Here is a 26,712-nt window from a genome sequence, read left to right as displayed (position 1 = left end):
TATCAGCTAGTTTCCTTTTCATCTCACAGCCCTGATAGAAGCAGTTGTGGCCACAAAGCCGCCACCTAATACTTGCAGGATGAGACAGTTCGTTAGCTATATCCTGTTAGTGATTCTTGTGACTTTATATCCGAATGGTAAGTAATAATTCGTTGATAAATGTATGTGTGTTCATTCAGAACACGGGAAGGGCAGATAAAATTGCCTTGACAATATCATTGCTCCCATTAATCCATACTTATATTGACTGAACAAGGATTCATTGTTCATACCATCATGAATAATATAATATGAAATGTCACATATTAGAAATATATCAGTAAATACCAGATGACCTAAGTTTGGGATTTGCATGTAGGATGTCTAGACCCGCTATTGTAAGTGGTATTTCTAGCACTTTAATAGAGATGCATATCGTATCATGTTATCTGAAGAGGATTTTTCAGTTGTTATATTTGGTTGAACATATCGACGCCACCTAAGCAATACTCAGCTAGGAGACCACGGCCTGTTTATAATGGCGTCTGGACCAGACAATCCAGTGATTGATATAATGAGCAGGGACCGGGATAGGATGACATGCTATCAAGTCACCGCACCTGACCACTGATGCATTATGTTGCCTCTTACAACCAGCTGAGGATAGTTTTGGCGAATATGACTAATGTGTTAGTTTTGTTTTATAGGTACTAAATATCATACAGGAATATAGACACAATCTTTGATCACGAGCTTCGATATAGGCATGTCCCACGGATTTGTATATAGGTTTCTCTGTTGTGAAATAACTTATCCATAGACCTGGCTATCAAATAAGTCACATATTTATATTCAGTGTCCAAAATGATATCCTAACCAAAACCACGGCTTCCAGGAAATATTTTTGTCGATCCCACAGAACACCTTGGAATTTAGGAATAACGTACCAGCTAAACAATATACATATGCTTGTAGCTATTTAAATGTGTAGTCCATCATGTCAGTGTTATAGGGAAGACAATGTTCTAATATGGTTTGAAGAAACCGGGTACCGTTTGTTTTATTGTTTTAGTATATGAAGACATCGTACATGCATTGTATGCGTTGCTCCCAAACAGATTGTGTTGGCCTCACAAATAACATCATAAAGAGCTCCACTAACAACCCGTAGGAGTTTCGGACGCTGGAGTAGCCTCGAGGTTAATGCGTTAACTTAAAACGCCGAAAGTCTGGGTTCGATTGTCCCGAAGGGTATAACGACTGAAACCCATCTCTAGTGTCCCAAGCTAACTTTTGTGAAAAGCTGCTACACTAAATTTAGAGCTGACTATAACGAGGATCGGTTGGTCATTCTCTGTGGATTGGCTGGTCGTTGTCCTCAACCCTCACAGTTATCCGTTACCATTATATATAAATTATACTGAAGTAACTGTTATCATGCCGGATACAGCGTTATCAGAAAAGCATTAACAAATACGACTTACCTTTCCTTCAGTTAGCGGCGAAGGATTACGAGTGGACACATCTGCAACTGGCTACTACAACGTCTACGTGAACGACAACTGGTGGATCAGGGGGTCACAAGCGTTCTTCTTCGTCAATGGCGACAAGTATACCACTGATGGAAGGCTTGGCCAAGTTGGAAACCTCACATTAAGAAACTTTGAGAATGACCAGGGAAAGGACATGATAGGGTTCTGGAAAAGAATCACATACAATTATTATGCCAATGACTTTCCCATACAACTAACAATCAAGAGTTACGTTGAAGGGGGTGTGCCGGCTGTGTTATTCGGTCAGGTAAATATTCTATATGTTGTCTTGTCACAGTAAGTATTGTTGTGTCGGCTGTGATATATACGTTGTCTTGTCACAGTAAGTATTGGTGTGTCGGCTGTGTTATTCGGTCAGGTAAATATTCTATATGTTGTCTTGTCACAGTCGGCTGTGATACATTAGTATTGTCTGTGGTGTGCCGGCTGTGTTATTCGGTCAGGTAAATATTCTATATGTTGTCTTGTCACAGTAAGTATTGTTGTGTCGGCTGTGATATATACGTTGTCTTGTCACAGTAAGTATTGGTGTGTCGGCTGTGTTATTCGGTCAGGTAAATATTCTATATGTTGTCTTGTCACAGTAAGTATTGTTGTGTCGGCTGTGATATACACGTTGTCTTGTCACAGTAAGTATTGGTGTGCCGGCTGTGTTATTCGGTCAGGTAAATATTCTATATGTTGTCTTGTCACAGTAAGTATTGTTGTGTCGGCTGTGATATACACGTTGTCTTGTCACAGTAAGTATTGGTGTGTCAGGTTATCCTTCGGTCTGGTAACATTCTATACGTTATCCATGTCAATAGATGTAAGTATATTGTTCATGATATATGCGTTGTCAGTGTCGCCGTCAAGTATTAGTGTGCCGGCTGTGTTATTCGGTCAGGTAAATATTCTATATGTTGTCTTGTCACAGTAAAGTATTGTTATTGATTGGCTGTGATATACGTTGTCTTGTGATAGTAAGTACGTTGTCGGCTGTGTCATTCGGTCAAGTAATTGGTGTTGTGTCGGCTGTAAGTATTCGGTCAGGTAAATATTCTATATGTTCGATCTTGTCACAGTAAGTATTGTTGTGTCGGCTGTGATATACACGTTGTCTTGTCACAGTAAGTATTGGTGTGTCGGCTGTGTTATTCGGTCAGGTAAATATTCTATATGTTGTCTTGTCACAGTAAGTATTGTTGTGTCGGCTGTGATATATACGTTGTCTTGTCACAGTAAGTATTGGTGTGCCGGCTGTGTTATTCGGTCAGGTAAATATTCTATATGTTGTCTTGTCACAGTAAGTATTGTTGTGTCGGCTGTGATATATGCGTTGTCCTTGTCACAGTAAAGCATTGGTGCGCCGGCTGTGTTATTCGGTCAGGTAAATATTCTATATGTTGTCTTGTCACAGTAAGCATTGTTGTGTCGGCTTGTGATATCAGGTAAACATTCTATATACGTTGTCTTTTCACAGCAAGTATTGTTGTGCCGGCTGTGTTATTCGGTCAGGTAAGTATTCTATATGTTGTGTTATTCGTCACAGTAAATATTGTTGTGTCTGGTCGTTGTGAGTATACGCGTCTTGTCACAGGCTGTGCTTATTCGGTCAGGTAAATATTCTATATGTTGTTTGTCACAGTAAGTATTGTTGTGTCGGCTGTGATATATACGCTGTCTTGTCACAGTAAGTATTGGTGTGTCGGCTGTGTTATTCGGTCAGGTAAATATTCTATATGTTGTCTTGTCACAAGTATTGTTGTGTCGGCTGTGATATACACGTTGTCTTGTCACAGCATTGGTGTGTCGGTCGTGTTATTCGGTCAGGTAAATATTCTATATGTTGTCTTGTCACAGTAAGTATTGTTGTGTCGGCTGTGATATATACGTTGTCTTGTCAGCACAGTAAGCGTTGGTAAAAAGCCGGCTGTGTTATTCGGTCAGGTAATATTCTATATGTTGTCTTGTCACAGTAAGTATTGTTGTCGGCCAGATATATACGTTGTCTTGTCACAGTAAGTATTGGTGTTCGTCGGCTGTGTTATTCGGTCAGGTAAATATTCTATATGCGTTGTCTTGTCACAGTAAGTATTGTTGTTATCGGCTGTGATATATACGTTGTCTTGTCACAGTAAGTATTGGCGTGCCGGCTGTGTTATTCGGTCAGGTAAATATCTCTATATGTTGTCTTGTCACAGTAAGTATTGTTGTGTCGGCTGTGATATACACGTTGTCTTTGTCACAAGCAAGTATTGGTGTTGCCGGCTGTGTTATTCGGTCAGGTAAATATTCTATATGTTGTCTTGTCACAGTAAGTATTGTTGTGTCGGCTGTGATATATACGTTGTCTTGTCACAGTAAGTATTGATGTGCGTATGGCATGTGTTATTCGGTCAGGTAAATATTCTATATGTTGTCCTTGTCACAGTAAGTATTGTTGTGTCGGCTGTGATATACACGTTGTCTTGTCAAAGTAAGTCGTGCCAGGCTGTATTGGTCAGGTGCCGGCTGTGTTATCTCGGTCAGGCAACATTCTCATGTGGTTGTCTTGTCACAGTAAGTATTATGTTGTGTCGGTCAGGTATACATAATGATATATCTTGTCACAGTAAGTATTATGTGTGCCGGCTGTGTTATTCGGTCAGGTGAAATATTCTATATGTTGTCTCTTGTCACAGTAAGTATTGCCGTATTGTAAACTGTGTTATTCGGTCAGGTAAATATTCTATATGTTGTCTTCACAGTAAGTATTGTTGTCGGCTGTGATATATACGTTGTCTTGTCACAGCAAGTATTGGTGTGTCGGCTGTGTTATTCGGTCAGGTAAATATTCCGATATGTTTGTCCGGTCACAGCAAGTATTGTTGTGTCGGCTGTGATATACGTTGTCTTGTCACAGTAAGCATTGGTGTGCCGGCTGTGTTATTCGGTCAGGTAAATATTCTATATGTTGTCTTGTCACAGTAAGTATTGTTGTGTCGGCTGTGATATATGCGTTGTCTTGTCACCAGTAAGTATTGCGTGTGCCGGCTGTGTTATTCGGTCAGGTAAATATTCTATATGTTGTCTTGTCACAGTAAGTATTGGTGTGCCGGCTGTGTATACATTCGGTCGAGTCAAGTAATATTGGTGTGCCGTCATTCGTGTTGTCTGGTCAGGTAAATATCGCATATGTTGTCTTGTCACAGTAAGTATTGTTGTGTCGGCTGTGATATATACGTTGTCTTGTCACAGTAAGCATTGGTGTAGTCGGCTGTGTTATCCGGTCAGGTAAACATTCTATATATGTTGTCCTAAGAATTGTCACAGTAATATGCGTTGTCTTGTCACCAGTAAGTGTTGGTGTGGTGTGTTATTCTTCGGTCAGGTAAATATTCTATATGTTGTCTTGTCACAGTAAAATTGTATTGTGTCGGCTGTGATATCGGCTGTGTTATTCGGTCAGGTAAATATTCTATATGTTGTCCTTGTCACAGCAAGTATTGGCGTGTCGGCTGTGATATATACGTTGTCTTGTCACAGTAAGCATTCTGATATGTTATTCGGTCAGGTCACATTATATACGTTGGTCTTGTCACAGTAAGTATTGTTGTGTCGGCTGTGATATAATACGTTGTCTCTTGTCACAGTAAGTATTGGCTGTGCCGGCTGTGTTATTCGGTCAGGTAAATATTCTATATGTTGTCTCTGTCACAGTGCATTGTTGTGTCGGCTGTGATATATACGTTGTCTTGTCACAGTAAGTATTGGTGTGCCGGCTGTGTTATTCGGTCAGGTAAATATTCTATATGTTGTCTTGTCACAGCAAGTATTGTTGTGTCGGCTTGTGATATATACGTTGTCTTGTCACAGTAAGTATTGGTCGTCGGCTGTGTTATTCGGTCAGGTAAATATTCTATATGTTGTCTTGTCACAGCAAGTATTGTTGTGGTCGGCTGTGATATACACGTTGTCTTGTCACAGTAAGTATTGGTGTCGGCTGTGTTATTCGGTCAGGTAAATATTCTATATGTTGTCTTGTCACAGTAAGCATTGTTGTGTCGGCTGTGATATATACGTTGTCTCGTCACAGTAAGCATTGGTGTGTCGGCTGTGTTATTCGGTCAGGTAAATATCTATATGTTGTCTTGTCACAGCAAGTATTGTTGTGTCGGCTGTGATATATACGTTGTCTTGTCACAGTAAGTAATTGGTGCGTGCCGGCTGTGTTATTCGGTCAGGTAAATATTCTATATGTTTGTCTTGTCACAGTAAGTGTTGTGTGTCGGCTGTGATATATACGCTGTCTGTGTCTTGTCACAGTAAGCATTGGTGTGCCGGCTGTGTTATTCGGTCAGGTAAATATTCTATATGTTGTCTTGTCACAGTAAGTATTGCCTGTGTCGGCCGTGATATACGTTGTCTTTGTCACAGTAAGTATTGGTGTGCCGGCTGTGTTATTCGGTCAGGTAAATATTCTATATGTTGTCTCTGTCACAGTAAGTATTGTTGTGTCGGCTGTGATATACACGTTGTCCTTGTCACAGTAAGTATTGGTGCCGGCTGTGTTATTCGGTCAGGTAAATATTCTATATGTTGTCTTGTCACAGTAAGCATTGTTGTGTCGGCTGTGATATACGTTGTCTTGTCACAGTAAGTATTGGTGTGCCGGCTGTGTTATTCGGTCAGGTAAATATTCTATATGTTGTCTTTGTCACAGTAAGTATTGTTGTGTCGGCTGTGATATACACGTTGTCTTGTCACAGCAAGCATTGGTGTGCCGGCTGTGTTATTCGGTCAGGTAAATATTCTATATGTTGTCTTGTCACAGTAAGTATTATGCTGTGTCGGCTGTGATATATACGTTGTCTGTCTTGTCACAGCAAGCATTGGTGTGTCGGCTGTGTTATTCGGTCAGGTAAAATATTCTATATGTTGTCTTGGTCACAATCAAGTATTGTTGTGTCGGCTGTGATATACACGTTGTCTTGTCACAGTAAGTATTGGTTGCGTGCCGGCTGTGTTATTCGGTCAGGTAAATATTCTATATGTTGTCTTGTCACAGTAAGTATTGTTGTGTCGGCTGTGATATATACGTTGTCTTGTCACAGTAAGTATTGGTGTGTCGCATTGCTGTGTTATTCGGTCAGGTAAATATTCTATATGTTGTCTCTTGTCACAGTAAGTATTGCTGTGTCGGCTGTGATATACATCGCTGTCTCTTGTCACAGTAAGTATTGGTGTGCCGGCTGTGTTATTCGGTCAGGTAAATATTCTATATGTTGTCTTGTCACAGTAAGTATTGTTGTGTCGGCTGTGATATACAATGCTGTCTTGTCACAGCAAGCATTGGTGTCGGCTGCGTTATTCGGTCAGGTAAATATTCTATATGTTGTCTCTGTCACAGTAAGCATTGTTGTGTCGGCTGTGATATACCGTTGTCTCTTGTCACAGTGAGCATTGGTGTGCCGGCTGTGTTTCGGTCGGTCATTCTATATGCCGTCTTGTCAAGCATATTGCTGTGTCGGCCGTGATGTTGTCTCCTGTCACAGTAGGCAAAAGCATTGTTGTGTCGGCTGTGAAATATAATACGTTGTCTTGTCACAGCAAGTATTGGTGTGTCGGCTGTGTTATTCGGTCAGGTAACATTCTATATGTTGTCCGTAATATTGTTGTCTCAGCTAAATCACAGTGTCTTTGTCATTGGTGTGTTGTCGGCTGTGTTATTCGGTCAGGTAAATATTCCATATGTTGTTCTTGTCACAGTAAGTATTGTTGTGTCGGCTGTGATATACGTTGTCTTGTCACAGTAAGTATTGGTGTGCCGGCTGTGTTATTCGGTCAGGTAAATATTCTATATGTTGTCTCTGTCACAGTAAGCATTGTTGTGTCGGCTGTGATATACATTGTTGTCTCTGTCACAGTAAGTATTGGTGTGTCGGCTGTGTTATTCGGTCAGGTAAATATTCTATATGTTGTCTTGTCACAGTAAGCATTGTTGTGTCGGCTGTGATATACACGCCGTCTTGTCACAGTAAGTATTGGTGTGTCGGCTGTGTTATTCGGTCAGGTAAATATTTATATGTTGCCTTGTCACAGTAAGTATTGTTGTGTCGGCTGTGATATACGTTGTCTTGTCACAGTAAGTATTGGTGTGTCGGCTGTGTTATTCGGTCAGGTAAATATTCTATATGTTGTCTTGTCACAGTAAGTATTGTTGTGTCGGCCTGTGATATACACGCTGGTCTTGTCACAGTAAGTATTGCGTGTCGGCTGTGTTATTCGGTCAGGTAAATATTCTATATGTTGTCTTGTCACAGCAAGTATTGTGTGTCGGCTGTGATACATACGTTGTCTCTGTCGCAGTAAGTATTGGTGTGTCGGCTGTGTTATCTCGGTCAGGTAAATATTCCATATGCTTTCGTCTTGTCACAGTAAGTATTGTTGCGTCGGCTGCGATATACACGTTGTCTTGTCACAGTGCAAGTATTGGTGTGTCGGCTGTGTTATCTCGGTCAGGTAAATATTCTATATGTTGTCTTGTCACAGCAAGTATTGTTGTGTCGGTTGTGATATAATACACGTTGTCTTGTCACAGTAAGCATTGGTGTGCCGGCTGTGTTATTCGGTCAGGTAAATATTCTATATGTTTCTTGTCACAGGCAAGTGGTGTGTCGGCTGTGTTATTCGGTCAGGTAAATATTCTATATGTTGTCTTGTCACAGCAAGTATTGGTGTGTCGGTTGTGATATATACGGCTGTCTCTGTCACAGTAAGTATTGGTGCGCCGGCTGTGTTATCTCGGTCAGGTAAATATTTCATATGTTAGTTCTGCCAGCAAGTATTGTTGTGTCGGCTGTGATATATACGTTGTCTTGTCACAGTAAGCATTGGTGTCGGCTCGTGTTATCTCGGGTCAGGTAAATATTCATATATGTTGTCTTACATCACAGTAAGTATTGTTGTGTCGGCTGTGATATACTACATCGCTGTCTTGTCACAGTAAGCATTGGTGTGCCGGCTGTGTTATCTGGTCAGGTAAATATTCCATATGTTGTCCTTGTCACAGTAAGTATTATTCGTGTCGGCTGTGATATACACGTTGTCTCTTGTCACAGTAAGTATTGTTGTGTCGGCTGTGTTATTCGGTCATCGTAAATATTCTATATGTTGCCTTGTCACAGTAAGTATTGTTGTGTCGGCTGTGATATACATGTTTGTCTCTGTCACAGTAAGTATTGGCGTGTCGGCTGTGTTATTCGGTCAGGTAAATATTCCATATATGTTGTCTGTCACAGTAAGCATTGTCGGTCTGCTGTGATATACACGTTGTCTTGTCACAGTAAGTATTTGCGTGTCGGCTGTGTTATTCGGTCAGGTAAATATTCTATATGTTGTCTTGTCACAGGTATTGTTGCCAGGTCGGCTGTGATATACGTTGTCTTGTCACAGTAAGCATTGGTGTGTCGGTATCGTGTTATTCGGTCAGGTAAATATTCTATATGTTGTCTTGTCACAGTAAGCATTATTGTGTCGGGCTGTGATATACACGTTGTCTTGTCACAGGTATTGGTGTGTCGGCTGTGTTATTCGGTCAGGTAAATATTCTATATGTTGCCTTGTCACAGTAAGTATTGGTGTGTCGGCTGTGATATATACGTTGTCTTGTCACAGGTAAGCATTGGAAAAATCGGCTGTGTTATTCGGTCAGGTAAATATTCTATATGTTGTCTCTGTCACAGCAAGTATTGTTGTGTCGGCTGGTGATATACACGTTGTCTCTTGTCACAGTAAGTATTGGTGTGTCGGCTGTGTTATTCGGTCAGGTAAATATTCTATATAGTTGTCACAGCAAGTATTGTGTGTCGGTCGCGCGACATACACGTTGTCTTGTCACAGTAAGTATTGGTGTGCCGGCTGTGTTATTCGGTCAGGTAAATATTCCTATATGTTGTCTTGTCACAGTAAGTATTGTTGTGTCGGCTGTGATATACACGTTGTCTCTGTCACAGTAAGTATTGGTGTGTCGGCTGTGTTATTCGGTCAGGTAAATATTCTAATATGTTGTCTTGTCACAGCAAGCATTGGTGTGCCGGCTGCGTTATTCGGTCAGGTAAATATTCTATATGTTCGTCCTGTCACAGTAATTGTTGTGTCGGCTGTGATATACACGTTGTCTCTTGTCACAGTAAGTATTCAATATGTTGTGTCGGCTGTGTTATCTGGTCAGGTAAATATTCTATATGTTGCCTTGTCACAGTAAGGTATTGTTGTGTCGGCTGTGATATACACATGTTGTCTTGTCACAGGCATTGGTGTGTCGGCTGTGTTATTCGGTCAGGTAAATATTCTATATGTTGTCTTGTCACAGTAAGTATTGTTGTGTCGGCTGTGATATACACGTTGTCTTGTCACAGTAAGTATTGGTGTGTCGGCTGTGTTATTCGGTCAGGTAAATATTCTATATGTTGTCTTGTCACAGTAAGTATTGTTGTGTCGGCTGTGATATACATGTTGTCTTGTCACAGTAAGTATTGGTGTGTCGGCTGTGTTATTCGGTCAGGTAAATATTCTTGTCATGTTGTCGGCTGTCACAGTAAGTATTGTTGTGTCGGCTGTGATATACACGTTGTCTTGTCACAGTAAGTATTGCGGTTCGTCGGCTTGCGTGTTATCTGGTCAGGTAAATATCTCTATATGTTTGCCTTGTCACAGTAAGCATTGTTGCGGTCGGCTGTGATATATACGTTGTCTCTGTCACAGTAAGTATTGGTGTGTCGGCTGTGTTATTCGGTCAGGTAAAACATTCTATATGCCGTCTTGTCACAGTAAGTATTACAGTGTCGGCTGTGACATATACGTTGTCTCTGGTCACAGCAAGCATTGGTGTGTCGGCTGTGCTATCTCGGTCAGGTAAATATTCTATATGTTTGGTCTTGTCACAGCAAGTATTGTTGTGTCGGCTGTGATATACACGCTGGTCTTGTCACAGTAAGTATTGTGTGCCGGCTGTGTTATTCGGTCAGGTAAATATTCTATATGTTGGTCTCTCGTCACAGTGCATTGCGTGGCGGCTGTGTTATTCGGTCAGGTAAATATTCTATATGTTGTCTTGTCACAGTAAGCAATTGCTGTGTCGGCTGTGATATACACGTTGTCTTGTCACAGTAAGTATTGGCGTGTCGGCTGTGTTATTCGGTCAGGTAAACAATATTCAATATGTCTCTTGTCACAGTAAGTATTGGTGTACCGGCTGTGTTATTCGGTCAGGTAAATATTCTATATGTTGTCTCTGGTCACGGTATTGTTGTGTCGGTATGTGATATACACGTTGTCTCTGTCACAGCAAGTATTGCGTGTCGGCTGTGTGTTATTCGGTCAGGTAAATATTCTATATGTTGTCTCTGTCACAGCAAGTATTGTTGTGTCGGCTGTGATATACACGTTGTCTGTGTCAGCAGGCATTGGTGTACCGGCTGTGGTATTCGGTCAGGTAAATATTCTATATGTTGTCTTGTCACAGTAAGTATTGTTGTGTCGGCTGTGATATACATGACGTTGTCTCTGTCACAGCAAGTATTGGTGCGTGTCGGCTGTGTTATTCGGTCAGGTAAATATTCTATATGTTGTCTTGTCACAGCAAGTATTGTTGTGTCGGTTGTGATATACACGTTGTCTTGTCACAGTAAGTATTGCGTGCCGGCTGTGTTATTAGGTCAGGTAAATATCTATATGTTGTCTTGTCACAGTAAGTATTGTTGTGTCGGCTGTGATATACACGTTGTCTTGTCACAGTAAGTATTGGTGTGTCGGCTGTGTTATTCGGTCAGGTAAATATTCTATATGTTGTCTTGTCACAGTAAGTATTGTTGTGTCGGCTGTGATATATACGTTGTCTTGTCACAGTAAGTATTGGTGTGTCGGCTGTGTTATTCGGTCAGGTAAATATTCTATATGTTGTCTTGTCACAGTAAGTATTGTTGTTGTCGGCTGTGATATACACGTTGTATTATCTTGTCACAGTAAGTATTGGTGTTATTCGGCTGTGTTATTCGGTCAGGTAAATATTCTATATGTTGCCTTGTCACAGTAAGTATTGTTGTGTCGGCTGTGATATACACGTTGTCTTGTCACAGTAAGTATTGGTGTGTCGGCTGTGTTATTCGGTCAGGTAAATATTCTATATGTTGTCTTGTCACAGTAAGTATTGTTGTGTCGGCTGTGATATACACGTTGTCTTGTCACAGTACAGGTTTCGGCTGTGTTATTCGGTCAGGTAAATATTCTATATGTTGTCTTGTCACAAACAAGTATTGTTGTGTCGGCTGTGATATACACACGTGTTCTGTCACAGAAAGTATTGGTGTGTCGGCTGTGTTATTCGGTCAAGGTAAATATTCTATATGTTGTCTTGTCACAGTAAGTATTGTTGTGTCGGCTGTGATATACACGTTGTCTTGTCACAGTAAGTATTGCGCCGGCTGTGTTATTCGGTCAGGTAAATATTCTATATGTTGTCTTGTCACAGTAAGTATTGTTGTGTCGGCTGTGATATACATGTTGTCTTGGCGATCACAGTAAGTATTGGTGTGCCGGCTGTGTTATTCGGTCAGGTAAATATTCTATATGTTGTCTTGTCACAGTAAGTATTGTTGTGTCGGCTGTGATATACACGTTGTCTTGTCACAGTAAGTATTGGTGTGTCGGCTGTGTTATTCGGTCAGGTAAATATTCTATATGTTGTCTTGTCACAGTAAGTATTGTTGTGTCGGCTGTGATATACGTTGTCTTGTCACAGTAAGTATTGGTGTGCCGGCTGTGTTATTCGGTCAGGTAAATATTCTATATGTTGTCTTGTCACAGTAAGTATTGGTGTGCCGGCTGTGTTATTCGGTCAGGTAAATATTCTATATGTTGTCTTGTCACAGTAAGTATTGTTGTGTCGGCTGTGATATACACGTTGTCTTGTCACAGTAAGTATTGGTGTGTCGGCTGTGTTATTCGGTCAGGTAAATATTCAATATGTTGTCTTGTCACAGTAAGTATTGGTGTGCCGGCTGTGTTATTCGGTCAGGTAAATATTCGATATGTTGTCTTGTCACAGTAAGTATTGTTGTGTCGGCTGTGATATACACGTTGTCTTGTCACAGTAAGTATTGGTGTGTCGGCTGTGTTATTCGGTCAGGTAAATATTCTATATGTTGTCTTGTCACAGCAAGTATTGTTGTGTCGGCTGTGATATACACGTTGTCTTGTCACAGTAAGTATTGGTGTGCCGGCTGTGTTATTCGGTCAGGTAAATATTCTATATGTTGTCTTGTCACAGTAAGTATTGTTGTGTCGGCTGTGATATACACGTTGTCTTGTCACAGTAAGTATTGGTGTGCCGGCTGTGTTATTCGGTCAGGTAAATATTCTATATGTTGTCTTGTCACAGCAAGTATTGTTGTGTCGGCTGTGATATACACGTTGTCTTGTCACAGTAAGTATTGCTGTGCCGGCTGTGTTATTCGGTCAGGTAAATATTCTATATGTTGTCTTGTCACAGTAAGTATTGTTGTGTCGTGTGCCGGCTTGTCACAGTAAGGTATTGGTGTGTCGGCTGTGTTATTCGGTCAGGTAAATATTCTATATGTTGTCTTGTCACAGAAAGTATTGGTGTGCCGGCTGTGTTATTCGGTCAGGTAAATATTCCATATGTTGTCTTGTCACAGAAAGTATTGGTGTGCCGGCTGTGTTATTCGGTGAGGTAAATGTACATGTTGTCTTGTCACACAGTCCAGATAAACTTAGGCTCAGTATTATTCATTACACTGCTATACTGAGTCTAACAAATCCTATTGTGTAAGGTAAGTATTCTGTACGTTTTTCATGTAGCAGTAAATACATTTTTAGGCCAATACTTGATGCAGTAGAAAATATTTAATTTTGTGTCATAACGAGCAGTTTCGTGTTCTATTAAGCACGAAGTGGCATCCTGTGAGTAATGTGCCGGGCGTGATTGTCACCTTTAGTCTGTGCTGACGTGGCAATGACAGTTTTGTCAGCAGACTTGACTGCATAAGTAAGCATGTTTACGTACCAATCAACAAACTCAGTCCTGGATGGTGTATCTTAACTGGCACAAATACTAATTTCAGAAATTCCTGAAGGACACACCAGGAACAAGGGCGCCACAAAATGTGTCTGTCATTGGAGGATTCCCAAACTTCGAGTTCTTCTTCCCGTCAGTCGCAAACGTTGGGTATCTTTCCTTTGGAGGAAGCTGGCTTGGAGACGAAGCGAAATCAATGTCAACGTAAATATGACCTATAAATTCAACACATCGTCAACGTCAGTAGTACTGTTAGATGTGCCATTTGTCATGAATTGATATTTGTTTGTCAGGAAGAACGCTATATTTATCTTAAGCCCATACTTCAATAAAAGTAAACCTGGAGTGTTTAGCTTGAGGTGATCAGTAACCCACACGTAAAAACATACATGATTCTCTAGTTCGTGTACACTTTGAGGAATAAACCCATGATCATAGGTTTCCGTCGTGTCAATGTAATTGAGCTATGCTCCATTACACTTTATAATGGTCCCTCTCTGAGCATGGTCACCACGAGTTATGGTTTCTGTACCCACAAACAAGACTTCACTACTGAACACACGTAATACAGGCAGTGTGTGGATATGTGTATATGGTAGTACTGAGTATGTAGAAAGTATATCAATAAGGTTTTGGAAATGGTGAACACTGCAAAAACGCAGGGTGACATAAAAGTTGATTGCACCAGACGCAATATGTACACCGATCAAGAGTATATGATAAACATATCATCAAACTGCACGTAACATCGACTTCACGTTGCCATTTCTCTCTCTCTGATGATGATGATGATGATGTTACAGGATTGAAGCCCTTCTTGTGATGTTACCTTTTCAGGTACGATGCTTCGAATCCAAATGGTATAGACATTCGTGACGGATATGAAGGGGGACCACTCTGCATGTTCAATCCTACCGGAAGTGCGTTAGTTATCTCCCCTTTCAACCAGTTTATGTCCGCGTCAACGTGGCTGGATAACAGAGCGTTCTTCCAGGGAAGTGTTCACTGGGGCATCATGGGAACCGTTGACTTCATCCCAGCTGGATTTGAATACCAGACAATTGTGTATTACGGCGAAGGAATAAACAATGTAAGCATATTCGTGTTATATAGGCTGTAAAGCTAGTGTCCAGCACTTGAATAATTGCATTGCTACTTGAATAATTTCAGAATATTTTCTTTTGAAATAAGCTGTTTGTCATATATATAGTAGACATACAGCTTGAGAGATCTGGGTGAACATGAAGTTAAATCTATTAACGATATTGAGGAGTTAACAACTCCTTATCAATGGCGACTTAAAGGGACGGGTGTTCATGCAAGGTTACCTGCTTAAAGGCGTGTTATTGTACCCTAGTTGTATGTTGCCACAATGTCAGTCATAGGATTGTCTGGTCCAGACTCAAGTATTTACCGGCCACCGTCATCGTTATTTCTTGTTTGAGTGGCATTTAGAGGTTGGTGTGATGAACAACGAGGAGAGGTCTATGGATATACAACTTCTTTAATATAATATGACCGACGTTTCAGTGTAGCTACTAACACCGTATATATGTGTGTGATCCTTTGCTTGATAACGGTGTTAGTAGCTACACCGAAACGTCGCTCATATTATATTAAAGAAGTTGTATATCCATAGAACTCTCCTCGTTGAATATCGTTATTGTATTGCTTTACGACATTGTGCAGCATCGCCAAAGACACAAGCATAACATGTGTTTCTTGCTCAAGAGTCTACAAAACGGATCAATTGATTAAATACGCATAGTCTTGATTAAAACACCCATCATTATATCGCCGACTACCTTATATTATACACACAATTAAACCCTACACGTAAAAATATATCAACAGAACAATTATTGAAAAATTGAAATACAACTGACAATATTAATCTTAAATATACATATCACACTCTATCTTATCTAAAGAATGTACGCCATATTCTTTTGTCTACCTCTGTAACAGCTTATTCGCTTGGAAAACCTTAGATCCGCCTCCGACTGAACACTAATGATCGATGATAAACAATCAGTCCAGTGAAACAATGTTTATTAAAAACTGACACACACCATTTTCCCCTTGTCATTTATCCATAAAACGTAAAGGCAAAAACTTGTATAACAATATATTTATTTATTAATCTTGTCTAGCATATCTTTATTTACACGATTTCTACTGACTTTCCTTTTGAAAAGGTGTATTTATTGCACGCGGTTTGGAGTATTTACCATGTACGCCGTTGTCCACAAGCTGAGAAGCCTTTGATATGAATCTTTTAATGACGCTAGAAAATATATTTACTTTTGAAATTGATATATTCGAACACTTATTTACAGGCGTTTGAAGGATGGGGAAATCTCATGAGGAAGTGGTATGGAAAAACTGACTTGAGAAAAAGTGACTTCACCCTGAACCACATGGGCTACTGGACAGACGAAGGTGAGTGACCACATCAACATGATTAGAATTTGTCCAAATCGACATTAAAATAGCCCTGACAGTTCAACCCGGCGTTCAATCATTGAATGTTTCGAAACATTCGATCTGAGTAAATGTGCGGAAATTAGGTTTGACGACAGTATCACTAACATCATCAAAACAGTCGCCGTGACACTGTAAACATAAGACGTCAGTATGGGTTTACGCCACTTTTAGCAATATTTCTGCAATATCACGGCGGGGGACACCAGAAATGGGTTCACACATTGTACCCATGTGGGGAATCGAACCCGGATCTTCAGCGTTTCGAGCGAATGCTCTAACCATTAGGCCCCGCAAAAGTAAGGTAAAACCACTACGGTTGATATAATTATCCAAATTACATAGGTCGCTTTCTGCTTTGTTTTATTTTGGTCACAATCTAACGCTGATGCATATAAGAGTACTTTGTATCATGTACACGAGCGCGTGCGTGCGTGCGTGCGTGCGTGCGTGCGTGCGTGCGTGTGTTGTGCACTTCTCGCCTTTCTTAACGCACTTACAGCAAATGTGCTGAACTGATACAGGCACGGCCTATTACGATGCTCCAGAGGAAGGTAAAGATTACGAAGACACAATTCTGGAACTGAAAGAAAGCCTGAAAGTGAAGAACGTACCCTACAAGTATGTTACACATAATGTGCCATATACTAATTCTATAAACAAAATATATTACTGATATCACCAACGTAAGGATCATCTGGCATTGAACCATTTTCGACCATGTATTTTCTTAGTAATACCACGTTGATCAGATTGCAATTGGTGTCAAATGTATGGCGATGCTTGTATAACCTTATTTTCGGTACAAAGTATTATCTACACTCGCCTTTTTTGAACTAAGGGTAGCTTGTATTTCGATGGTGTCCTCCCTATGTATAAGCCTGCTATGCACACTGTGTGGCATGGTAAAGCTTCTGCCTGGAGGTAACATTGTTTTACAGAACTGTGCGTCTAATCCGCACACATATATAGAATGGACGCAGAAAAATATATATGCTGTGTCCTGTTGGACACACAATAATATTCACTGTTCAATATAAAGTTCTTGTTATTAAAGTGATCAAGAAACCTTACAGTACAGACTAACACAATGTCATCATTTCATCACTTCACAGAACCCTCGTAATTCCCGTACCGATCTTTAAAATTAGTAAGTGGGGGAACTGTGGATCCCTTATTTTGTTGGTCAAGGTAAAACCCTGAGGTCAGTTGTTCGACTCTCCAGTAAATAATGGTACTTGTTGTTACCCAGACTTGCACGTCAGAGGGATACACGAACTGGTCGCTTCCAGTCAATGTAACCGAACTTTTTCAAATGATAAACGGTTAAGTAGTTTCACAGTGTGCCAGCATATGGTCCAGTAGTCTTGCCCGTGACCCCGTATGTCCCATCTCCCACTGTCAGATGTAATCACATGTTTCAGATATATACAACTGGATAACTGGCTCTATCAGCGCGACGACAACAACGGCACGATCTCCCTGACACCGAGGAACGACACAGTACCCGACGGTCTTACGTATGTATCATCTGATGAACTGCCATACTGTTGTACCAATGTTTGAGAAGCTCATCAGTCAATGTTTTGAAATGTATTAAGTTTTCAAGTTGATATGTAAGTTGGCGAAAATGCATATACAAATAGTCGTGTGTGCGTGCGTGCGTGCGTGCGTGCGTACGCATGGCATGTGGTTTTTATATGTGATGTGTCTGTGTGGTGTGAAGTGTGTGCGTGTGTAAATGCGTGTGTGCGTGTGTATATGCGTGCAGTAAGCGTAGACCATTCAGACCAGCAGTTGACAGATTTACCCAATAGATCGGATTAGGAAATTTGCATACAGTGGCCTACATCATATAGCTGGCGTATTTGACTAATGTGAAGTTAAATAATGAACAAAAAATACGCCAAACACTGGGTACAGGCGATTACGAGTCAACGTGGCCCGTGACTTATTACAAAGATAGTAATGAACTAGTAGACTTCGTAAAACCGTATGTAAATATACACTGATACTCACTCACGGGCCAAAAAGTACTGGAATCTGTACTTTACTAAGAAAGTGTTATCCCAAATATAACATATGTTACGATACTCACTTACTTTTGTAGGTTTCTGCACGATAAAACAGGACTAGGGATTGTTCTTCAGAACGGGTTTTGGTAAGCAGTAACGACAAACTACATTAACGTCTCACCACCGGTAGAGATAACCAGTGCTTTGATAACTAGCAAACGGCTTATATATTGATCTTTCAGTATTAAGACATAGTTGTCCTGACAATTATAAATTTCTCTGTCACTTAATACTTTCTTGATTTTCATTGCAACATGTAAAGTAGACATGAACGATCACTTTGTTGTATTTTATACTGATGTTTGCTGTTGTAATTTTAAAGGTCAAACAAAACGTCATATGCACAACAAAATGGCGGCAATTTCTCCTTCTTGATCAGCGGGTCTTCTGCTATTCCCCTTGGAGGCGTAAGTCAGAAGTGTTTATTTGGATGGAAAGTTTCAATAATGTGTTTAATAGATCAATATGTTCTTAAGTTGCAATAAGCTGGATAATTCTGAAAATAAAGCCCTCAACATACTTTCATATCCTAAAGCTATTGAACAATGAAATATGACTGGATGATACTTAGGATTCGTAATTAATTATTAGACATGATGAATTGTGTGTCCTACGCTGTTTTATGGCGACGACATATAGTTCTCTACTACAATATGTCTGTAAATTTACACGCCAGGGATTCTTGGCTGTTTCTGTAATTTCAGGACTTTTGGGATTACCTCTTCTCTAAAGCCAAGGACTGGGGTCTGAAAGTATACCAACAGGTACATATTCTTCATGGTATCATGAAAAGTTGCACATATTAAACAGTATGGTTTTTTTCTATTTTAAAGGAATTAAGCTTAACGATGTCAATGTGGCACAGATTCATAGAGAATCAATTTGTATGCTTGAATCTCAAACTGAATGCAGTTCCAAACAATAGTCGAATGAAGTTCTTGAAGACATATAGAAGTTTAAACGGACATGAATACATGGCACGTTTCATGGATTTTTTACTTGATAAAAGAGCAAGAACTAGCTCTGAAACGTCATGGTAGAGGATGAAGTTGTTATCCATAAATCGTGGCATGTATTCATGGACAGTCGTTCTTCCTCCAAGCCTCTTCCAAGTATATATATTTAGTCAACCAATACAGATTGCAGCAGGTCACTGACTAGCAAAGGGTACCTGGGATCTCTTTGCACTGTGGTCAAGTGTCTTGTCTTGGAGTGAAAGTTCAAAAAGGACACTTAGGGGCTCTGGAAGCTAAGGACGTACGAGACCAAATTATGTATTCGTCGTATATCCTTAGTGTCCTCAAAATGCATATTTGGCGACAGTAACCGACACAAACATAGACAGTCAAATATCGTTGTGTCGAAGCTATTAATTCGAGACAACCTAAGTCCCACACAACATCTTTTGACTGTACAAGACTCAAACATATACAAGGTACTCTCTGTACCTCACCAGTCAATCGGGCGGTGGGGTAGCCTAATGGTTAAAGCGTTGGCGCGTGACGCCGAAGACCCGGGTTCGAATCACCACATGGGTACAATGTGTGAAGCCCATTTCTGGTGTCCCCCGCCGTGATGTTGCTGGAATATTGCTAAAAGCGGCGTAAAACCAAACTCAGTCAGTCAGTCACCAGTCCATCCTTGTGTATTACCTCCCTTGCTCCATATTCGACACAAAGTCCTGTGTATACGAAATGTAAAGCTTAGATGCATGAGGGGTGATAAAAAACTCTTCCGTTTTCAGGACTGGATGAAGGAACAAGCGCTGTTGATCAACGAGTTCCACACAAGCCTGACACTGGGCAGAAAATGGTTGATTGACATGGGTCTGGCTGCTCAGAGAAATGGCATTACTATCCAGTACAGCGGTGCTCTCCCCAGACACGCTCTACAGTCTCTGGAAATACCCGCTGTCACCCAGGTGTGTACAAGCAGCAGTCGGATCAGTTCGGATTCAATCCCCTTCATACTACTGACCACTGCATCGGGTTCTGTTTTAAACAGTATTCTCTTAACAGTAAACACGCCTAACATACGTGTCCATGAATACATGCTCCAGTTGCAGAAAGCGATCTTAACGTACAGCCGATCGTAACTAACATGTTACTGTACTATAGACTGTTGTAATATCGGCAGTCGTAACGTAAAGAGGTCTTGACATGAACATTTACCGAGAGTGAGTGAGTGAGTTTAGTTTTACGCCGCACCCCGCAATATTCAAGCTATATGGCGGCGGTCTGTAAATAATCGAGTCTGGACCAGACAATCCAGTGTTCAACAGCATGAACATCGATCTGCGCAATTGGGAACCGATGACATGTGTCAACCAAGTCAGAGAGCTTGACCACTCGATCCCGTTAGTCGCCTCTTACGACAAGCAGGGGTTACTGAAGGCCAATTCTAACCCGGATCTTCACGGGTCACATTTACTGAGAAATGTCTTGAACATGTTTGTGGCATATCATATTATTCATTAATAGATATAGCATACACATATTCATCTTGATGAAATACGTTGAGATAGTGAGTTTCAATGGTGTTTTCAACAGTATTTTTTGATATGTAATGACGTGTCCGTGAAAAGGAGGACCTCCTGGCAGTTGCCGTTCATCCCGTGGCATAAATTCTGCTGTCAAAAGGTGTCAAAATTAAGTTGAATCTGAGATCGTGGCATAGGTAGCGGACACAGCTCTGGAAAAGCTCCCTTGTCATGACCGGCTTCTCGTGCCCGGTGTCGAACCATTGTTGCAATGAATGTTGCGATGAAGTGATCAATGTTTCTACATTGTTTAAAGCTATCCCCGGCAATATTCCATCTATGTGACAGCGATCAGTAAATATTCGAGTCTGGACCAGATAATCCAGTGATACAATGAGCACCGATACAATAACACGCTACAAGCAAAGTCACCAAGCCTGACCATTCCACCCCCCTCCGCCACACATTACCTGGGTTTATACATGTGACCACTGACTGTTTTACCTGGTACTATCCCAGACATTGTTATCCACTTTCCAAGGCTACCAAATGATGGACGTATGTTTGTCTTTGATCCAGGCGAGGGTGAGTCAGGATTTTGGAAAGAGCAAGGATCAGTGGAAGATAGGAATAACCTCGATATTTGCAAATGCTCTTGGACTTGCTCCTTTCAAGGACAGCTTCATCACAAACTACGATGCTTACACGAACTCATCTGGTAAGGGCAGAGTATGGAATAATTCTAAGTACTCGTCTTTCAAAAAGGTAACCAGATGCTTTTGAATGTTTCATATCATTATTGGGGGTTGGGGGGAGTTTGAGAGGCTTTCAAAACTATTAACTTGTACATCGGATTTGACAGGGAAATTACAAAACGTCACACGGCTGAAAACAGTAATACCCGTATCAACTTCTTCAACATCAAATTATTTTGGTCGTTTCATCAACCGTCAAACATTGGTGTTACTTTCTTTTGTCCGACAATGTATTATCACAGAGCTTTATCACACAGTCTCTTTGAGCGTAACAAAGCACTATGTAATACAGCTTCCCCTCAGTAGTCCAAACACATGCCGCAAGCACTATGACATATGATATGGCATGGCTTCTTTAAGGTACGAAGTTGGAGCTGGAGACTATCGTGGCCACACTGAGTACGGGCAGTGTCGGCCTGGGAGACAAGATCAACACGTCGTCCTTCAGTGCAGCAAGACGGTAATGTAGTTGGTCATGTTACTCGAGCCTTCCTGGACAAATGTAGTTTCACTTCAGATTATGAATGGAATAGTACACTGAAACCTTATAACATTGTCGTATCGCAGGTCAAGTGATATTTGGGGGCGGTGGGGTAGCCTAGTGCTTAAAGAGTCGCTCATCACGCCGAAGACCCGGGTTCGATTCACCACATAGGTACAGTGCGTGAAGCCCATTTCTGGTGTCCCCTGCCCTGGTATTCCTGGAACATTGCTAAAAGTGGCGCGAAACCCATCACACTCACTCACTCAACTGATATCTTAAACTAGAATGTGTTAAGGCATTAGTATCAGCAGTAGCACTAGTCCAGCAATTGTAGTGAGTGAGTATGGTTTTATGCCGCTTTTAGCAATACTCCAGCAACACCACGGCGGGGGACACCAGAAATGGGCTAGACATTGTGCCCATGTGGGGAATCCAACCCAGGTCTTGGCGTCACGAGCGAACGCTTTAACCACTAGGCTACCCTACCGCCTCTCTAGCAATACTAAGACGGGGAGCACCAAGTATGTTAGATACTTAATAACTCCATGTCTTACCAAATTTTGAATGCTTTTCAAGGAATTTGGTAAAATGTCCCCGTTATCTACAACCGATTCTTTCTTCAATTGTCATTATTTCCTTATTGTCTAGTTGCTGCAATGCTGATGGTCTGATTCTTGGTCCATCAAAACCAGCCACGGCCATAGATGCTCAGATCATGGAGGTAATCACCATCATCATCATAACACTAAATTAGTTCAGCTTGTTTGTTTGTTAGTTGTGTAACACCCACCGAGCAATGTGTGAGTGAGTGAGTTATTATTTAACGTCACATCGGCAATATTTCAGCCATATCGTGACCGGAGCAATGTGTGATGTAGGCGGATACATAATGGAGGCTAGACTACACCATCCAGTCACATAGCGTGAAACGTAGTTGGGGGAACCTGACCACCCCGTTCCAAAACGTTACTGTTAAAGCCCAGCTGGGTACCCGTTTCCAAAGGTCGTTCAGTTTTTGAGTGTGTTGTTGCCTTTTAGCGTCGCTTCAAACAGTATTTTTGTCAGGGCCTGGTGAATAGCGCCAAGGACACAAAATGACAAGTTTTGTCTTGAGCATGAGCCTGGCGCTGACAGACCCTGACGTACTGGCGCTGACAGACCCTGACGTACTGGCGCTGACAGACCCTGACGTACTGGCGCTGACAGACCCTGACGTACTGGCGCTGACAGACCGTGTTTAAATAGTGCTGAGAGACCAGACCATGATTTAATAGTGCTGAAAGACCAGACCCAGATTTAATAGTGCTAAGAGACCAGACCCATATTTAGTAGTGTTGAGAGACCGGACTCAGATTTAATAGTGTTGAGAGACCAGACCTGGATTTAATAGTGCTAAGAGATCAGACCCATATTTAGTAGTGTTGAGAGACCGGACCGTGATTTAATAGTGTTGAGAGACCAGACCTTGATTTAATAGTGCTAAGAGACCAGACCCATATTTAGTAGTGTTGAGAGACCGGACCTTGATTTAATAGTGTTGAGAGACCAGACCCAGATTTAGTAGTGCTGCCAGACTTTGATTAACACTGACAGTCAGTTTTAAAGGTGTTGACACACCCAGATGTACTGGCGATGGGGTACTGTCTGTATGATTGGTTCGATTCCACAAGCAAGTATAGTATGACCAGAAATTATTGAGAATTTTAGGAATATGTTTAATTAGATTTCTAGTCTAAACAACCTTGACCAGCTATTATTATTATAGGATATTTATATAGCGCACATATCCACGCTGGTATTTTTTCCCTCGATCTTTGGATGTCAATCTCAACGGCACATCGCATTATCAATCTCAACTCCCTGGGGAGTATACAACTCTTGCAGCCTCTAGGCGCACCGAGTTATTGTGGCTTTCTCATCCTAACGAGGTACCCATTCACAGCTGGGTGGACTGGGACACATAGTCACAGTACTTTGTCCATGGTCACTGCACGTTGCTGTACCCGCAACTAGGTGTTTGCACGTATTCATGTGGCCACCATCTGGTCAAATACCAACGGATTCGTGGGTTCTTTTAAGTGCACAGGGTTGTGTACTGTACACTAGTGGTTGTGACAACACTGAAAGAGTCTGCACACAAAGTTGACTCCAAGGTTTATACACCCGGTCACCGATCATGAAACCTGAACAAAAGGAGCGAAGGTTGAACTAGTGCTTACAGTATAGAAATTTTAACTGGGACAATGTGATTTTCTCAGATGAAAGTTCTGTGTGGCTGTTTCCTAATACAATGAAATTCTGGACCAAACAAACTGAGAAACCTTTGTATCAGCGCCCAAAGTACAGTCCGAAATTTAACGTGTCGGGTGGCATATCTGTGTTAGGGGCAACGCCCCTCTGTGTATTTGAAGGGAATATGAACAGTGAGTGGTACACAGATATTTTCAAGGGACATTTACTTCCATCTGCTCACGTGTTCTATGGAAATGTTTGGATTTTCCAGCAGGACAACGACCCAAAACATCGTTCAAAGCATTCACAGGCCTGGTTTCGGACCCAAAATATGACATTATTAGATTGGCCAAGCTATAGCCCTGACCTAAATCCAATAGAAAATGTTTGGGGATTATGAAGGAAAGTGTCAATAAGAAAAATCTGACAAATATTGCTGAAATGAAAGAAGAGGTGGTCCGATATTGGGACAGCATGGACCACGACTTTCTAACGTCTTTGATCAGTAGTATGCCCCGCCGCATTGAAGCCTGCATTGCTGCCCATGGTGACTTGACAAAATACTAACTGTTCACCTGTCTTTGAATTTGGAGTTATGTTTAGTGATATTCACATTTAATACGTGAGTAATGAGTGAAAAAAAAATTTACAATCTTTAAATTCTTAATAATTTCTGGTTGTACTGTATATGATGCTTAGATACCTTTAAATATAAATGGCTCGAATCGAGATTCGAACCCACCAGTGTAGACCCTTAATAGGATAACTTTTGAAGTAACTTTTGTAAATAAATTAACTATAATTATACATGACGGTGATAAAAGCTTGGTGAAAGCGAATTTTTAAGTAATTTGTGCCTATTCTATGTATATGATTAAACCTGCATCACATTGTATGTCCATCCACAGGGGGCCTTCAACACCAGCACAGGACCCAAGGGGGAGGTGTGGACGACCTACAGCGTCATCGGGAAATACACATTTGGAATCCTCTTCGCTTCCCTGGAAGGTCGTCACAACTACACCATGACAATATCGGATCAGTTTGGCCCTGACGTAATGCTCGATCTTTTAAACCTGCCGTTATCACATAAACAGCAACATATGTAAAACGTTGCATTGTTGGATACTGTCTCTGTCCAGAAATGTATCTTTTGTCACACTGAGATCCAGAGATATATCTTGAGAGATTACTGCATTAACAAACACCCACGATGCGGCGAATAACTGGCTGATTGCCGATGTAACCTTAGGCAGTAATACCTCACTCACTCTCATGAACCATTGTAGGTTATAGACGTTAGGTTTGGGTTTAGTTCCAATGTTCGAAATGGGCCTAATATTCAGAAAATAATTCACGAAGTTTTGATAAACGGATTGTTTACGTATTACTCTTTAATATTTCAAACTGAAGACTTTGTGTGAAGCCCATTTCTGATGTCCCCTGCCGTGATGTTGCTGGACTATTGCTGAAAGCGGCGTAAGTCTAAACTCACCCACTCAAGAATCCCTGATATCGAATTCCTCAATCACAACAATTATTGTTTGTTTCAGTTTCCAGACAGCAAGCTGTACAGCCTTGGGGCACGTCACTACCTTATCAGTGTTCAAAAAGGTTTCAAGATCTCCCTCTGCTGTTCATCTGTGCCCCGGTTTTTCACCAATTACTACACATCACCAGTCCTAACTGTCGGGTAAGACATTGTATCATACACTGACTGAAAGAAAGCTTTAATTCATAGATTCTTACGCACTACACAATTAATCTGCTCTGATGACCATCGTGTCTAAACCAGACAGTAGTTGACACCACGAGCATCGATCTACGCAAATGGGATACGATGACATGTGTCAACCAAGTCATTGTATCTGTGGTAAAAATGTTTCAAAGTCATGTTTTACATGTTTTTATATGGGGCCGTCAAACGACCCTAGTTCAAAGCCGCATTGAGCAATATTCCGGCTATATGACAGTCATGTAACTAATCGAGTCTGGACCACACAATATGGTGATTCACATCGTGAACATTGATCTGTGCAATTAGGATACGAAGGCTGACCAGAGGATCCCGTTAGTCGCCTCTTACAAAAAGCATTGGAGGCTGAGGACCAATTCTATCCCACAGCTTCCCCAATGAATAACATTATCATATACCAGTAAGGATGATACGGTAGTAACTTAAAGGTAGTTTGATGCTGAATCATATGGTGTCGTCCTTGACCCTTCCAGAGCCAAGAAAACAGAAGTCATCATCCTGGGAGAATTGTGGAAACACGTGCCGATGTCGCCTAGACGTGTAAAGAGCATCAATGTCACAGCCGATGCCGTGTCTGTAACTGTGGTCGGCGTTCCAGGAGAGGACCTGACGTTCGTTTATGCTGTCCAAGAGGAGTGGCGATACATTTACTGGACCTTTGACCATACAAAGCAAGGTGTTCTCTCCCTCAACGTCTCAACGCATTTTGTACCAACGACACCAGTACCGCCCACGACTACGCCGTCTGGTTCTGCTACGGTATCATGTCAGATCGCATATTTAGCGCTGTTCAGCTTCATGGTTATCGTGAGATCATATGCCAGTTTGTAACACAATAAAAACATGAACTTCTTTTT

The 26,712-nt window shown here is 41.2% G+C and overlaps 1 protein-coding gene across 1 annotated transcript; it reads left to right on the top strand.

Annotated features, from left to right (window-relative positions):
- On the top strand, positions 1-26,712 carry LOC124257657. The gene is made up of 17 exons (XM_046691774.1): positions 1-137; positions 1,475-1,779; positions 13,637-13,794; positions 14,428-14,680; positions 15,930-16,032; positions 16,599-16,695; positions 17,499-17,594; positions 18,185-18,235; positions 18,472-18,556; positions 18,854-18,913; positions 19,894-20,070; positions 21,208-21,346; positions 21,744-21,843; positions 22,516-22,588; positions 25,008-25,154; positions 25,653-25,792; positions 26,329-26,712. Exons 1-17 carry the CDS (start codon positions 80-82, stop codon positions 26,684-26,686), a joined length of 2,400 nt encoding a protein of 799 aa, XP_046547730.1. The 5' UTR covers positions 1-79; the 3' UTR covers positions 26,687-26,712.

Source organism: Haliotis rubra, unplaced genomic scaffold (genome assembly GCF_003918875.1).
Source record: "Haliotis rubra isolate DU_JTF1 unplaced genomic scaffold, ASM391887v1 Scf67, whole genome shotgun sequence".
Classification (NCBI taxonomy): Eukaryota; Metazoa; Mollusca; class Gastropoda; order Lepetellida; family Haliotidae; genus Haliotis; species Haliotis rubra.
This window is presented reverse-complemented; position numbering and strand designations above follow the sequence as displayed.